We start from the raw sequence: 15,256 nt of genomic DNA, 5'->3' as shown, positions 1-15,256 counted from the left end.
CCTTCCTTCGGAAATGTTAACTGACAGCCGCAGGCAATGAGGGACCTGTGTGTTTCCTCAGACCGTCCTGCTGTCTTGTTTAATGACACCCTGGGCCAGGGGAGTCGAGCGTGTCCCTTCCTTCCCTTTCTCCTCCTCCTTTTACATTTTGGAGTTTTTTACCTCTGCGAATCAAACATTAAGTAGAAGTATTTCTTTGATTTACACTTGACTATCATTTATAAGTGACTTGGTTTAAAACAATTTGATGTTGCTCAGCGTTTCCATTTTTCTTCATCTGGCCGCCACAGAACGTCTGAGATCGTAGCAGCGCCGTGACTGCCCGTTGGTGCAGCTCACGGGGGGGTTAAGGGCAGAAAGCCTACCGTTTCCGTCCCCACACACCATTCTCTCCCAGCCCCCACTTCTGTAACATAGACACTGAGCATAAAAGTTGCAGTCTGATCTTAAAATAGCACCTGTCAATGTAATCGATATAATCCAGGGTCTGTGTCACACGGCCTAGCTTTGCCTTTCACAGGGAGGTTTCCTCAGTGGCACGGACGGTGAAAACCAGATTCCAGTGTAAAATTACCCCTAAGCAAAAAAGTAGGATGGTTTCACAGAAGCTGGGGAGAAGGGCTAGTTCAGCCGTTGCCATTGTGGAAAGAGAAGGGGGCTTGACATGGTAACCCAGCCTAGAAATGTAACTTGGTGTTTTTCCTTTCTGATGCTGGGAAGGAAAGTGAGCCCTGCAACGTCCAGTAGCAGCCTTTTCAAAGCAGCAAGTTTGGCTGGTTACAAATAACCCGTTTGCTTATTTATCACGAATTGTGGGAAGACACAAATGTCAGTACATATTGTTCATTCAGTGTAACCTGTGCCAGTTGGCGGAAGCCTCAGAGGATCGCTTTGTCCCTTCCTCTGTCAGAACAGTGACCCTGTGTTGAGCCGGTTCCTTCTGCGCATGAATGAGAGACTTGGCTGCACCGGTTTGAACGGTCACACAGGCATGAACGTCTGTAATACACATCAGAGATCTCTCGAGCATTGTCTGGGAAAATGTTTTTGTGTGTTCTTTGAGTGATCGAAGGCTATTATTAGTGCTTGTTTGAGAACTAACCGTAATAAAATGAAAGGCATCAAGGCACAACGCAGATATGCATTAATGATGCCAGAGAGTGCGATCTGGGACACGGGCTGTTTTAAACCCAGAGAGCAAACTGTCATCTTCCCTTAATCCCAGTTTACACAGAAATTAAGCCACAATAGAATATGGGAAAGAACCAATATGGGAACAGCCCGTAAATAGTTCATAGTCAACTATTGGCGACTGAGAAATTGCTCGCAAACATTTCTCCCCGGAACAAGGGTCACAGCGTACAAGGACCGTGTGACTCACGCTCCCTCACGGAGAGCCCTGCTTGTCCCGAGAGACTGAGAACGCGGGTCCCCGGTAACTGAATACTGTGAACACCCTGTTTTTTTCTCATTATATCAGGATTATCATGAGTTTGAGTTGTTTTTACTCTGCTTTTGAAAAATCTCCTCGGACTTTGTGGTATGATTTTACTTATCCCTAAGGTAGTCAGACTTCCCTCTGAAAAGTCCATTTTTCCAGTGGTGCGTGTTCCCATGTGATTCACCTAGTATTTCTTCAGTTAGTACTTAGGGGACCGTTGACGCATCACTGTCTGTCACCCTTCCATACCTGCCTTGGTGCCTTCTTTTGATAACTAAAGAAACCACAGACTACTGTGTCTAATTTTGACATATGCAAAGTGTCTTTGTCTTGCTGGTCTTAAATGTTTGGGATTTATAGCATGAAGCCGGTGCCGATTTCTGGCCCCTGGCACGCCGGTGTGAGTGCGGCACACGCGTCCGGGGAAGGAATGTGCGTGCTGGGCGGCATGAGGGGCGCGTGGGGTAACGTACCACTTGAGCTGTCTGTGCATGTGTGTTCTCTGCCGCAGGCTGCCCATGCGACCGTGCCTGGAGCAGTCTGCTTCCCAGGTGACAGACCCGAGCCACGGTATGGTACGAGTCCTCTGAAAGCTGGAGCATTCTCTACAGCTTTAATTTCCCTCTTTGAGTTCTTGGTTTCAAGAAATGCCTTTTAAAAAGAAAATTGTGATGCTTTTGTTAAGTAGCACCAGCTACAGTTTGTGCTGGGCTAAGAGCAGTGCGGTAATTAAGATTTCAGTGTTATGTATTAGATATATCACCTTTGTTTCTTGTGGGGGTGGCGGGGTTATTTTGGTTTTGTCCGAGGCAAATCCACAGCCTTTCTTCTGTTTCCTCAGTAGAAAATGATTTGGTAATTTTAGAAATTTAGGGGCCTCAACTTGAAAATTCACTTCATGTATTTAGCTGCTCCTTCCTTCCTTCATACTACTTTTGGCCTTAAGGAAGGACCATGTTCTATTGATATTTTGGTCAGAGTTAGAAACAGATTTTCTTCTTCGCCCGTATCATCAGTCCGTATCCCCGCCCCCCCCCCCCCCATACTTTTACAAAGATCAGTGGTTCTGGGCCCCTGCGGAAATACCCTCAGGCTAGGGAAGCGAGGGCGCCCTTCCTGGGAGCATGTTGCTTCAGGACAGCCTTTGGGGTGCTTTTGCCTAATGCACTCGGAAGCCTGGGGGCCCCGGGGACAGCAGGTTCCCCGCATCAGAAGGAAGTTTTTTATTTTTATTTTTTAATAGTTTATTGTCAAGTTGGTTTCCATATAACACCCAGTGCTCATCCCCACAAGTGCCCTCCTTCATGCCCATCTCCCCTCCCCCCTCCACCCCCATCAGTCCCCAGTTTGTTCCCAGCATTCAAGAGTCTCTCATGGTTTGCCTCCCTCCCTCTCCCCCACTATTTCCCCCCTTCTTCTCCCCCACGGTCCTCCGTTAAGTTCCTCCTAATCCTCCTATACGTGCAAACATATGGTAGCTGTCCCAAAAGGAGGTTTTGAGGAGGTCCTGGAAGGAGCCTGCCTTATGTGGTCTTCCCTTACCTGTCTTTTGGCTTATGTCTTCCTAGAGCCTTTTAGAGGGTCTCGACTCCAACAGATATCCTTCAAGCCCTCCCAGTTTGCAAAGGTCAGAGGATCAAATTCTTTTAGGATGTTTCTCAGGGTAATTGAAGGTGCTCTAGAGAAGAACATAAAATGTTAAAAATCGCTCGTCTCTTTAAGTTCTCATAATTCACACGTGCTCAGTAGATAGTCACATAAGCTATACTTTATTTGCTTTAAAGATTTTATTCATTTATTGGGGGCGCCTGGGTGGCTCAGTCGGTTAAGCGTCCGATTTTGGCTCAGGTCATGATCTCACGGTTTGTGGGTTCAAGCCCCGTATCGGCCTCTGTGCTGACAGCTCAGAGCCTGAAGTCTTCTTCGGATTCTGTGTCTCCCTCTCTCTCTGACCCTCCCCTGCTCATGCTGTCTCATCTCTGTCTCTCAGAAATAAATAAAATATTAAAAAAAATTTTAAGGACTTTATTCATTTATAAATATTTTTGTTTATTTAGAAAAATGTGTATAAATTTATATAAAAATATTTATAAATTTAAGGATATTATAAAAATGTTTATTTTGAGAGACAGCACGAGCAGGGGAGGGGCAGACAGAGAGGGAGAGAGAGAATCCCAAGCAGGCTCATGAACTGTGAGATTGTGACCTGAGTCAAAATCAAGAGTCCTACACTTAACCGACTGAGCCACCCAGGCATCCCTGAATCATTCTTTCTCAGTCTCTTATGTATGAGTCCCAAAGTGTTAATAAAAGGCCATAATCAACTTACTCTTTTGTACAGAACCTTTAAAAGAGTCAGCTGAAAATAAACAAACAAACAAATAAAAACAAAAGAGCCAGCTGAGTGCTCTGTGTAGTTTTTTGTGTTTCCTTTTCTGGTGGAGAACGACTAGTAGGAAGAAGAGGTGTCCTCTGTGTTTCTATAAAATACTCCTTTTTTGAATCTTTTTATTTCTGTGGCTCCTTCTTCCTTATAACAGTATCTATAATTGACAATGATTTGATTTCTTAAGTGGCGTTTCCAGTTGATTATATTGTTGATGACATGTCATTCTTTGTATCTGATTTAATGCTTTCCCCAGCTTGACCCACTGGCAAGCTAGCCCATGCCGTGCTGGGCTTTTAAAGATACTTTTTTTTTTTTTAATGTTTATTTTTGAGAGAGAGAGAGAGAGAGAGAACGCATACGGAATGGGCAGAGAAAGAGGGAGACACAGAATCCAAAGCAGGCTTCCAGGCTATGAGCTGTCAGCACAGAGCCAGATGCGGGGCTTGAAGAGATCATGACCATGAGCCAAAATCAGAGCTTAACCAGCTTGAGCCACCCAGGCTCCCCTAAAGATACTTTAAAGACAAATGTTTCAGTCTTACAGATGACATTTAAATAGCTGGATGCCACTTTATACCACTTTCTTTATACCACTTTGACTGATTTATTTACATGCATAGCCTCACATACGCAGGCTTTAGGGAAAGCGAGGTATGCTTTGTTTCGTTGCACCAGCGGGGTTTTCTTAAAGTAGTTCAGTTGTAACACTAGCTCCCTCATCATTAGAGGAATCTGTCATTAAGAACTGGCCAAATAAGAGTTTATTCTGCCCAAGAGCTTAGACACATTTAAAGAAATAAACCTTGTGGAGCATGGGGTACATTTGTTTTTCATTTGTATAATTTTTAAGATTTATTTTTTTATAAGAGGGGTTTATTCATTTTTGAGAGGGGGGAGGAATGAGTGGAGGAGGGGCAGAGGGGAACAGAGGACCCAAAACGGGCTCTGTTCTGACAGCAGAGAGCTCGGTGTGGGGCTCGAACTCACAAACTGCGAGATCATGATCTGAGCTGAAGTCAGATGCTTAACTAACTGAGCCACCTAGGCGCCCCTTGGGTAACTTTACATGGAATGTTTTTGAATCCTAAAGTTATTTCAGACAAAATTCAGTCAAGTGATAGTTTGTCTTAGTGTCTGTTGACTTTCATTTTATTTTCAAAGCGTATAATAAAACATTAAAAAAACCTAATAACTTGTAATATCAGTGTTAATTTTTCTGATATTTAGGAGTTCTGGGCCCATCGAAAATCTGATTCAGTTTTCAAAATCTTGCATAACTCTAAAACAAAATACAAACCATAGCCCCGTCACTACTGCTACCCCCTTAAGGCCAATTTTATTTCTTATATCACAGTCTAAAGGATATGTGGACTATAATGAATACTTTTAGATTCTCTTGAAAAACAAACCCAAGATAGGAAGAAAAGAGCGAGGAAGATGGGAAGCCAGTGGCGGTATATTTTAAATTATCTTTGGGTGTTTTTTGTTTTTGTAATGTCTTTATGTCCTGCAGTTCACCGATTTAGAGTGTACAGTTTAATGGTTTTGAGAATCCTAAAACGTATTTGATGCATTCTGACTTCTCAGGTCCTGAAATGTCTGTGTTTATTTTAAAAAAGGACTTTTTATTATGGGGAATTTCAGACACATAAAAAAGTAGAGCAGAGGAGTATAATGAACCCAGGTGCCCAGTGTGTGTCTCCCTTCTGACCAGCCCTTTGTCTTCACCCCCGTGCCTTCTGCGGGGCTGTTATGAAGCACACTCCGGACATCGTGTTAGTGCTTCTGGGAATGATTCAGGCTATATTGACCTAAGAAGATTTTTTTTTAATGACCATAATAATGTTTACATCAACAGATTTTAGTAATTACTTGATGTTAACCAGTAGTCAAAGTTCTAGTCTAAAAACTGTAGTTTTATATACGAAAGCTAGTTTTTATTAACATGAAAGTTGGCAGAAAATTTGGGGTCATGTTAAATATTTATACAAGATATTTTAATATCTGCTTCAAATAAATTTGTGCCTCCGAAGTCAAATCCCACGGATTCCAAGATCTATTTTACTTCCCCTTTTCCTGCATGAAAAAAGATTCTCTGCCCTCTGTTTTGGCAGTGAATCTGTCTCTCTGTGGCTCACCAGGAGGAGGCCTCTTCTCCCACTTTTCTTGAATATCTGATTGGTTTGAGACTTCCTGGTCTTTTTCTTACTCTTCTTGTTTACAGGATTGAGGGAACCTGAACATTGTGTACTGAGGAAACAGAACAGAGGGTTGAATATGGCAGAAGTCCATCCTGCCCACATGATGGTGCTCTTCTGGTATAAGTAATGCATTCATTGGGGGTGGAATGGAGTGGGCAGGGGCGGGGAAATAATATTAACAGAATTGATTTCCACTTAATGGTAACAAGTATTAAAAAGGAATGGCCGTGGGAACTAAGGCAATTTGTAACTTTGAGGAGTGACTCGCTTTTGAGAGCACCATTGGACAAGGGAAAAGAGACTTCTGTTGGCCAAATAACCCATTAACTGTATCTCTCTAAGAAGATACAGTTTGAATAATAACAGTGTAGGAATAACCGTAATCATTTAGAATATTGTACAGGTCAAATCCCGTTACAACAGATTTCAGTAGGATATCCACATTCCATATTTGTCTTTTTGACAAAGTACTAATATACGATGTATCATGTTACAGAACTTTTTTTTGTTCTTAACTTTCCTTGGAAAGAGTAAGCACAGGAATTAACATTTGGGGGCATTTGGCCTCATTCGGCATCCTGATCAGTAGCCAGTTTCCCCACTGCTCGGATCCTGGATACGAGTTTGCCCAGTGCCCGTGGGCTCCGGCTTGGAGGCTACGCCTTGAGCCTCACAGCACGGGCGCAGCCTTCCGTCACAGTGCCGAAGGTGTAGTGAGCGCCCCGACTGATGCTTTGGGGGAGGACTGACAGTCAGTAGAGGATGGAGTCCCTGTTCATTAGGAACTTGTAGGCCCCTGGCCAGAGAGGAGACACTAAAGTCAGAGTCTAAGGTAACAGGTCACTAAGGGGGAGGTATTTTGGAGTTAGGGAAGGAGGAAGGCTTTAATGGTACTCAGTTACTCCTTGCTAGAGTCCATCATACCATACGCCAAGCTGTCGACAAACAGCTGAAGGTATTTCTGTAGTGTTTTCATTTTTGTAGTTTTCATGGTAACGGGATTTCACCTGCAGCATCTTTTCATCAGAGAAACGCGATTGCACAAATGAAAATATATATCCCCCATTTGTATTTTTCTGTACTTTGTGCAAAATGAACTTAACTGGACGCTAAAGATGTTATTGAATATGTACAAGTGCAGGGTTTTTGCAGATAGCCTCATGAACATGTTTACTTTTATATTGAGTAAGCTGGCACACGTGCAGTCGTGCGCTGTTTCCGTGTGTCACGGGGCGGGGGGGCGGGGGCACTGCTTTAAATCGCTACGGTCTTTGAATGGCGCTAGGGTAGCTGGTGTTGCTTAACATGGCATTTTTTTTCCCCTGTCCACACTTTCCACCCTTGGTACAGGTATTTTTGATAAAGCTGTGGAATGGAAAGGTATGTTTTTTCGTGGGATGTTCAAGAATCTTTTACCTTAAAATTTTTAAAAAGCTCCCTTTAATGGCTCCCTTCTGTGTCTGGCTTAAGCCGACGTAGTTTAATTTTAACAAATAACATTTCTGGAGGTGATTTTTGAGTATAAAATTTTGACACAGTCCTCAAATTTCTGACTTGCTTTTCTCCATCCTCTTATTAAAGGCTTCTAAAGCACTTGGGAGGGAGGAGGGGGGGTGCTTTTGAAAGATATGATCTGTGCCTTAAAGAAAGAGTGTAGCCAGAGAGTTGTTTAAGGGGGTTAGTGATCTAGTTGTTACTTGATAATTTGCAATTTCATTGAGGAAAGTGATAGAAAAGGATCCCTTAAGCCATGAGATAAGTTCAGGGACTTTATTAAATTTGATCGACCTTCTTTCTGGTGGAGGAAGAGTTCAGATGGAGCCAGGGACGGGTGGAGCGAGCAGGGCCAGTCTGTGAACGTACCACGTTGGCAGGCTCATCGCCCACGTTCGGTGCCACGTTTCCTGCCTGCACGGGGCTTCCTTCTCTGTCCCAGTTCTGTGCTGCCCATGACTTGCCGTGGGAATGTGTACACTGCCCGTTCTTGCAGGAAGGAGGCTTCCTTAGGACAGTGTTGCCTTGAAGGAACTGCCTAGCTAAATTGGGGAGACCACGTGACTGTTGGTCTTGGGAAGGCCTGATTGGAAGAGCGCCCCCTATTGACTTTCCTCGGACAATGAAATTGTGAAAAGGTACAAGGCTGTTGGATGTCGACAGCACATTCCTTTTCCTGTTAAGAAATGAAGCAATTTCTTGGGTGTCGGTCCAAGTGTGGACAGTGGTGGGGCATCTCAGACTGCCTCTGGTGGCTTCAGGGGGTCAAGAAACCTTGATTAAAGATCTTTGATGGTTTGTGAACCCTGCCTGTTCTGGTGGTTGCAAAGTTAGTGTCTGTCTGGTGTTCCCCATCTTACCGGAAGTGTTTTGCTTTTTCTCATTCGTAGAGGTCCTGTAATAAAGAGGGATCCGAACAAGCTCAGAAAGAAAATGAATTTCAAGTAAGTAATTAAGTCCGTTCTGCGTCTGTGTGAGGTATGACCCCGTGTTAGCCCACGTCAGCACTCCGGGCTTGCGGGGCCTCTTTCCCACCCCTGACGGCCCTGCTCTGTCTGTCTGTCTCGGGCTCTTGCTGTATTGGGGTTGAGACCCGAGAGCGCAGCAGGTATTTCTAGTCCCTCCGGAGTGTCAGCAGTGGGCATGTGGTGTCCTTGTGGTAAATCTGAGCGGTAGTTGGGGTGCTGAGACAGGACGGTTCGGGGAGACGGGTGTGCATGATAGGCTTGTGCGCTGTGCCCCTGACCTCTGTTCCGGTCACACGCCACGTTGTGAGGCAGGCACCGCCTGGCGCAAGGAGTGCCTTTTGCCCATGTGGCACCCCACTCCAAAAAGCTGCTTCCCGATGAAGATGACCCTGCTCCCCAAAACACTCATATTCAGAGAAGAGCCTGAGGTGGAGAGCACTGATGTGTCCACTTGGCCCCCACTGTGCGCTCAGAAGTGGGCAGTCTGGAGAGTGAGCTCCACATTCCAGGGAGTAAACACCTTCTGAGCATACTGTCCCAAGAGACGCAAGTTTGTATATAAGTATACACCCCCCCACACACACAACACAGACAGAAAACCTACACCTACCCACGCGCACATAAGTACACTGGCTTTACTCACTGTACACTGATTACTAAAATGGTCTCGAAATAGAAATTGCGAAGAGGTGAGGTCATAAAGAAATGAAGTACTGGTACTTTGCTCGCGCACCCTTCCCTGGAGACCCTCGTCCAGCGGATCTGGAACTTGTGCTCTCTGGGGGACGCTGACAGACACGCCCTTGGGCTGGAGATGATGGACAGTGAGTTTGCAGCCATTCTGAGTCCTTCACGTGTAGACCTCTGTGTGTAGACCTCCGTGTGTGCTGGCGGTCGAAAAGGCTGGGTCCCTGGAGCCTCCGTGACAGCACATGCGCCCTGCTTCTCCAGACCTGTCGGCCTCCCCTTCTCTGCAGCCCTTGGCAGCCCCCTGCCCTTTCTCAGTGCTTTCTTCCCTCCTCGGCCCTTTCTAGGCCTGGCCTTCTAGTGCCCGAGGACCTCCTCCCATGCTGCCCCTCGACCCTGGGTCTCTCCCCGGCCTACCCCTGCCTGGGGTCACGCCACCCACCGCTGGCTCCCGGTGGTCTCACCAGGCCCAAGACGAACGCAGGGGCTCCCCCCACCCCACCCCGTCAGTGGAACCTCAGTTTCGTCTTTCTCTGCACACAGGGCCGGGAGTCACCTCCGATATACCCTTCTCTCCTCCCTCGCCCTGTACCCGAACCCCGAGTCTGTTGTTTTCGTCGGAGCTCTACCGAGGGTCTGTGTGCCTGTCTCCAGAACCGCCCACTTCCGGAGTCCAAGCTCCCAGCGTCTCCTCTCAGGGCCCCACTTCCCACTAACGCTCGAACTGCTCCTCTGGTCAGGTCAGCCTCTTGCCTGACATCCTTCAGTGCTCATTCCTCCCCAGTCGGGTTGAGCTGTATCCCAGCAGGTCCCTGTCATCCGACCTTGCTGGCCCTTCCATTCTCCCCTTCATCCTACATCCGCATTCGTGCCGCAGCCACAGCCCTTCGCAGACGCAGCACCTCTGGCTGCAGTGCTCCCTGCTGCGCCCATTTCCCGCCCCCACTTCTGCATGTGATAGGACCTCCCTCGGGGTTGCTCCCCCGGGGAGCCCTCCTGCTCTCTGGACTAGGTGTGCGCCTCTGTTTCGTGCCCGCATCCAGATCACCATATGCCTCTCCTCTGCACCTTATCAGGCTGGGAGTTTTCAGTGTGATGCGATTCACATCTGCCTCCTATTCTCGTGAGATTCTAGACTTGGGGCAGCACCTTGGCTCTTCTTGCGTTCTCGCCGCGCCTGTCATGCCTGGTGTACCGCCAGGCACAGTACAGAATTGTCCAGTGCTGGCTGCAGCTGGCGCCAGTGGACAGCTCTGGAACCTTTCGCCCCTTGACTCAGGCAACCCGTCGGTCACCGCCACACTTCCCCCTCCTGTGCCTGCTGGATTTCCACTCAGAGCCCAGCAGAAAACAGCAGGTGCTCTGATTGTATCACTTCTTTGGGTCACAAAGTATGGATTTGCCTGTGGGAATGGGGAAGGTAGTTTTGCTTCTTGGAGCCCTTTTGGATGGCTGGCCTCTGTCTGTAGTCTTGTCCCCTCTCTTCTGAACATTTCCTCCACTAACTGGCCTCTCTACCGCCTCGTGGTCCCAGAGACTGCTCCCCAGCCCCCCTCTCCAGGCAACTGGTGTGGGGGGCTGTCTTCTCGTTTCTTCCTCGTTCCTGCTTCCAAACCATTTCTCTGTTGAAAACCCTCTGGGGAGCTGCCCTGGTCTGCCGAAGATTTCCATGTCTGGCTCGGTCTTTGGACCGGCCACCTCGCCTTCTCTAGGCCCAGGCTCGAGCAGCATCCTCAGCGGCAAAGCACCCGGCTGGGGAGGACGGCCCCGCAGAGCCCCTGCCTTTGATGGCCGCTGTGCTCTTGGCCCTCATCGTCTGCTCCCACGCATGTGAACTGTCTGTGTTTGCACCTGCCCTTGCCACGGGCTGGTCCTTCCCTTGGGCTCCAGACTCCCATTGTCTCCTGCCCTGTCCGCAGGCGCGTTGCTGCTGTCCCTTGTGGCGGACAGAGATGCTGGCCTTGCCTGAGTCTGCTCCCCCTTATAGCAGGATTTCTTGAGTATTTACACTCTCTGTTTCTCACTTCCTGATCAACCTTTTTTTTTTTTTTGAAAAAAGTTTTGAGTATGTGGAACAGCACAGAATAATGTAATGAACACCTTTATGCTACTGCACAAATTAGTAGCTGATTTTGTCGTATTGCTGATTTCAGTCTGTTTTTTAAATATATTTTGAGAGAGCATGTGCACAAGCAGAGGAGGGGCAGAGAGCGTGGTAGAGAGAGAATCCCAAGCGGGCTCCCCACTGTCAGCACAGACCCCACGTGAGGCTCGAACTCACAGACTGTGAGATCGTGACTTGAGCTGAAATAAGGAGTCAGCTGAACCAACTGAGCCACCCAGGCACCATCTGAGTGCAGTCTTTTCTATGTGCATATATTTACTTTTAACTTTTTATTTCAAACTAATTGCAGACATGACAGAAGTTTGCCAAACTAGCACAGAGAGCTCCCATTCGCCCCTTCCCCAGCTTCCCCTGATGTGAACCCCTAACACATCCATGGAAACCCAACACGGGCACAGTCACACCAACTCGGATTCCCCAGGCTTTTCCACCGATGTTTTCTCTTGTTCTGTTCCGGGATGTAGCTGGGACCCCAGCACTGCACTTGCCGGCTGTTCCCCCCGTGTCCGTGTCACTCACGGCCCCAGTGCTCGCCGGTCAGTGATTTGGTAGAACGTCCCCTCGGGTGTAACACGGTTTGTCTCATCTTTTCTCATGACTAGAATGAGGTTCTGTGTTTTTGGCAAGAATACCACAGAAAGGCTGTTGTGTCTTCTCAACAAGGCCATAATTATGGTATTCTTACTACTGGATTTTAATTTCTTTTACTATATTGTTTTTAAGATCAGGACCTGAACCAAAATCTAGGGTTGGATGCTTAGCTGACTGAGCCACCCAGGCGCCCTGTGGATTTTAATCTTGTAAAAGAAATGAAACTGTATAGATAAAATGAAAAGTCCGTCTAGACACCTCTGCCCCACCAGCCCTCTGCCCCTCTGTCACCTGTCCCCCTCGCTCCCCTAGAACCGTTCTTGTTCTGGTCACCAACAGCTTCCACGTGGCTGAATCCAGTGGCCACTTTGTTCCTCCCCCGAGTTTGCCCTCAGCAGCCGCCCCGGAACGCCACACGCCACTCTCGCCACCACAGCGTCACGCAGCTTTGCCCTCGCCGCCTCCCTCCTGCCGCCCCCGTCTCAGTCGGTCACACACACAAAATGTCAGCATTTTTGTTGCTTGGTAAAAGGAAATATGTTAGAAAATGCTAGAAAGTCTGGCACAGTTGTGGGCATATAAGGTTTGTTTTAAGGATTGAGTGGGTGTTTGATTGCTTCCTGTCCAAATGTACTCCTCACTGTGGGGACAGTCGCCCTGAGTTCTCAGGCCCCTCACAGCCGGCCCCCACCTCCCGGCGTCTCTGGCTCTTGTGTTTCTTCTCCCCTGGCTGCTGTGCTCCCCGGCGTGGGCCCCTCCCAGTTCCTTGAACGTGCTGGAGTCACTCCCGCCTCAGGGCCTCCTTGCCCGCTTCTCACCTCCCAGGTGTCCTTGTCATTTCCTGGAAGCAGCCGCCCCGGCCTGGCCCGGCCCTGCGGTTTTCCCGGCTGAGCCTGCCGCTGGGCCTGTGTTTGTCGCCTGCTTCTCTCTCTGGGATACGGTCCCTGCAGGCGTGTTCCTGCTTCCCTGGGGCTTACCTGTGCCAGGCACGTGGTGCACGTCCAGCAGATCTTTTTGGAGTGAATGTGTATGAATGTTTCTGAAGCCAAAGTAAATGGTTTCAAGCGGAAGTAGGACCTTCTGTCCTAAGAGCGTAGGGGCAGTGGCTGGATGGCCAGTTGGCTGCGCCTGAGCCAGTGCTGGGGCAGTGAGCGGGGTTGTGTTGGGTCCATCCTGTTCTTCACTGTGCTCGCTTCCTTAAGTGGCGAGCGGGGAGGTGTTTGGAGACCTGGCGGTTACAAGGCTTGCACAAGGTGACAGGCTCATTCTAAGATGACCTGCTACCGTTTTTTGGGATTTTTTTTTGAGTAGGCTCCATGTCCTGCATGAGCCCAGTGTGGGGCTTGAACTCAAGACCCTGAGATCAAGACCTGAGCTGAGATCAAGAGTCAGACGCTTAACTGACTGAGCCACGCGGGCGTACTACCTACGATCCTTCTTAACCTATCCATTTTTCTTGCTTGCGATTAGGTGTTCTCCTTCAGTTCTTTCTCCAGATGCTTCCCTCCACGCACCAGCTCCGCTTTCTCCCTACCGGCAATAAATCTTGAACTGCGATACTACGTACGAGTGAAGAGATTTCTTATTTACGGTGTTTGGAGCAATGCGAGAGAGAACTGCAAAGGTCTTAAGTCTCTTTCCATCTTCTCTCCATCCTGGCAACAGGTTGACTCGGGTCTAGAGGATTCTGGACAGTGTGTGTTCAGCCTAAGTGCCAGTGACAGCGCAGCCTATGAGGTCAGTCCCCCATGGCCTTTGTGCTGAGTGGACATGATGCACAAAATGCTAAGGCCGCTGGGGTGACACAGAGAGTCTTAACTCAATGCAAAGTTTGCAGCTTCAAACTTGAAGTCCTGTCCGGGATCAGGCACATGGATGTTTTATACGGCACCAACCCTAATGCCCTTAGTCACTCCACATAGAGGGAAACCAGAAAACAAATTTTAATTCTGACAAAATCTGGGTACCTAGATGGAAGAAACCCTGAGGAACTTTTTGACTTGGTGAGACAGGAGGGTGTGCAGAGGCGGAGGGCTGCCCGCGTCTGCACCCTCTGTCCTGCGGTGCCCGACCTGCTTGCACCTCGGCATTTCACCCTACGCCAGTGCCCGCGAGGGTTTGAGAGACACCTCGCAGGCCTGGCACACGCTTTCCTGTGGGGTGTGTCTCTGGTGTGGGTCACGCCAGCAGTGACCCTCACCTCCTTCAAGGGGTTCAGAAATAGAACCTGTCTGATTTTGATCCCTGCTCTCCACTCTGTTGACCTCACAGGGCGGCACTGTGTGCTTTCGTCTGCGTCTGCTCAGGTTGCCGTAACCGCCTCATGGAGGTGCCAGCGGCACACATTTATTTCTCAGTGCTGCGGGCCAGGTGGCTTAGATCAGGGTGCCGGCACGGCTGGGTTCTGGCGGAGCCCTCTTCTGGCCTGCGCACCCTCACATGACAGAGGGACGGAGGGACAGAGGGAGACATAGCGGGTTCTCTGGTGTCTCTTCGTATAAGGACACTGATGGCATGGGCGCCCTGCACTCGTGACCTCGACTGTGCCCCTCCACCTCCCAGAGGCCCGTCCCTACACGCCGTCACACTGGGGTCGCTTCGGCATGTGAATTTGGGGAGGACGCAGTATCGTTCATAGCAGCCGTAGACACAAGACCGCAAGTGAGTAAAGATTGGGTCCCACAAGATGGTCAGACCACAGTCGTGGGGGTAACACACATGAGATGGTGGCTAAACTAGAATTATGGGGGAGCACAAATCCGTTTGCTCCCCAAAATGTGAAAGTGATCACTGTTTATTCCATTGTGGTTCCGTGTGCTTTGGAAAAGTAGCTTCTCTGTTTTCTTCTCCGTGATGTCAGCCACCCTGCCATTGCCTGAGCTGGTCCTGTTGCATGTGTGTGTTTGTAACCCGAGTGGACAGAGCTACCTCGCCGTGCTCGGTGTTTGTGCAGGATCACACTCCCCACGGCACATTTCTTGCTCAAGGGGGAATAAGAATCCTCTGAAAGCATCCCCCCCACACCTGCTAGCCTGTCCTCAGACACAGTGGCTTAGAGGTTACTTTGCTGTTTAATGGCAGAGGACTAAGGAGTGAATTTGAACTGAGGCCAAAAGATGGTGTTTTTTTTAATATCTTTTTTTTTTTTTAATGTTTTACTTATTTCTGAGAGAGCGAGAGAGGCAGCTTGAGCAGGGGAGGGGCAGAGAGAGAGGGAGACACAGAATCTGAAGCAGGCTCCAGGCTCTGAGCTGGCTGTCAGCACAGAGCTCGACGTGGGGCTAGAACCCACGCACCGTGAGATCATAACCTGAGCCAGTCCGATGCTTACCCGACTGAGCCACCCAGGCGCCCCCAAAT

At 48.7% G+C, this 15,256-nt stretch overlaps 1 protein-coding gene across 5 annotated transcripts in view; it reads left to right on the top strand.

Annotated features, from left to right (window-relative positions):
• CHKA (choline kinase alpha) overlaps positions 1–15,256 on the top strand; it is a 58,801-nt gene that overhangs the window by 26,709 nt on the left and 16,836 nt on the right. For 2 of the 5 annotated variants that reach the window (XM_039235400.1, XM_039235399.1), the window contains exon 3: positions 8,416–8,469. The exons of 2 other annotated variants lie outside the window; for them this stretch is intronic. In XM_039235400.1, coding sequence (XP_039091331.1) covers positions 8,416–8,469 — 54 coding nt within the window. Of the gene's footprint in view, positions 1–7,381; positions 7,412–8,415; positions 8,470–15,256 lie in introns of all 5 variants that reach the window. One more of the 5 variants, XM_039235403.1, reaches the window with a different exon arrangement.

This window comes from Hyaena hyaena, unplaced genomic scaffold, assembly GCF_003009895.1.
Source record: "Hyaena hyaena isolate Hyena2069 unplaced genomic scaffold, ASM300989v1 scaffold_98, whole genome shotgun sequence".
NCBI lineage: Eukaryota > Metazoa > Chordata > Mammalia > Carnivora > Hyaenidae > Hyaena > Hyaena hyaena.
The sequence above is the reverse complement of the archived record's forward strand: the minus strand, read 5'-3'. Positions and strand labels throughout refer to the sequence as shown.